This window comes from Microtus ochrogaster, unplaced genomic scaffold (genome assembly GCF_000317375.1).
Source record: "Microtus ochrogaster isolate Prairie Vole_2 unplaced genomic scaffold, MicOch1.0 UNK31, whole genome shotgun sequence".
NCBI classification, from domain to species: Eukaryota; Metazoa; Chordata; class Mammalia; order Rodentia; family Cricetidae; genus Microtus; species Microtus ochrogaster.
The window spans coordinates 2,669,354-2,670,845 of NW_004949129.1; the positions used below are offsets into that span (position 1 = coordinate 2,669,354).

At 48.7% G+C, this 1,492-nt stretch overlaps 1 protein-coding gene across 1 annotated transcript in view; it reads right to left on the bottom strand.

The window, feature by feature from the left end:
- The window catches only part of Psmb3 (proteasome subunit beta 3), a 7,104-nt gene that overhangs the window by 2,478 nt on the left and 3,134 nt on the right, over positions 1-1,492 (bottom strand). The window contains exon 3 of the mRNA XM_026789815.1: positions 1,079-1,186. Within this exon, the coding sequence (XP_026645616.1) occupies positions 1,079-1,186 (108 nt within the window). The remainder of the gene's footprint in view (positions 1-1,078; positions 1,187-1,492) is intronic.

Consider the following 1,492-nt stretch of genomic DNA (forward strand, 5'->3'; position numbering starts at 1 on the left):
AATTCCCAGCAACCACATGGTGGCTCACAACCATCTGTAATGAGGTCTGGTGCCCTCTTCTGGTCTGCAGACATACACACAGACAGAATATTGTACACTAAATAAATAAATATTTAAAAATGTGGGAAATCCAAGTTTAAAAAAAAAACACACTTCGATTTGTATCCTAGATGGGAGGAAAAGATACCCATGGGGTCTCCCTTGAGCTCCACCCCAGTTTCTGTGTGTAATTTTACTAATAAAACCAACACACTGGGGCTGGAGAGACAGCTCAGGGGTTAAGAGCACTTGCTGCTGGGGGCTGGAAAGATGGCTCAGCAGTTAAGGGCATGGACTGATCTTCCAGAGGACACGGGTTCCATTTCCAGCACCTACATGGCAGCTCACAACTGTCTGTAACTCCAGTTCCAGGGGACCATGACACTCTTACCCAGACATACATGGAGGCAAAACACCAATGCACATAAAATAAAAATAAACAAATCATTAAAAGAGAGAGAGAGAGAGAGAGAGAGAGAGAGAGAGAGAGAGAGAGAACTTGTTGCTCTTGCAGAGGACCTGGATCTGCTTCCCAGCAACCACATGACACCAGTTACAGGACAATAGGATGCACATCCATGCACATAAAAACAAAAAGCAAACCTAGGTCAAATAATGTTGCAAAACTCCCAGCAAGTTCATGGGTTATCTGGATTCCCTGCTGCAAGATCCAAGCAAGTTCATAAGCTACCTCATTCCCTGCTTTTGAGGTCACTCCTTCTGTTCCTATTTGATTGTCAGACAGACCCAGAGAACTCAGAAGTATCAAAGAGACTGCAGCCCGCTGGAACGGGAGGACAGGTCATACGAGCCAGATAGCCTCAGGGCCAGCCTGGTATAAGTGAGATCCAGGCCAGCCATGGCTAGAGTGAGTCTGTCTCAGACAGGAAGGATGGGGGGGGGGGGAGGAGAGAAAGGTGAGAAATGAAGGAAAGAGGGAGGCCAGGGAGAAACTGTCCCACAGCCCTGCCCCATTACTCCGCCTCACTAAATCTCTGCACCTCCACACTCCCCCACTGCCAGCCTTGCTCCCACTCACCGTTTCTCATACAAGAGGTTGGCCACCATGCTCATGAGGGTGTAGGGCTTGATCTGCCGACCTTCCTTCAGCTCATACAGGTTCAGCCGGAACTTGAGGCGCTGAGCACTGGGGTAAAAGTAGGGAGTGAGTCATTACTAAAAGGCCTTCAGCAGCACAGGAGACATCCCATTTCTGTCCCGACCAAGGAAGGATGGACGACCTTGTGCCCCCCCAGGCCTCCTCAGAGTTCCAGCATGGTCCCCACATAGAACACACCAAAGGTGGCATTAAAATAGAAAGACAAATCAGGGCTGGAGAGAAGGTTTTTAGTGGTTAAGAGCACTTGTTTTTGAGGCCAGCCTGGTCTACGAGAGCTAGTTCCAGGACAGGCTCCAAAGCTACAGAGAAACCCTGTCTCAAAAAGCCAAAAAA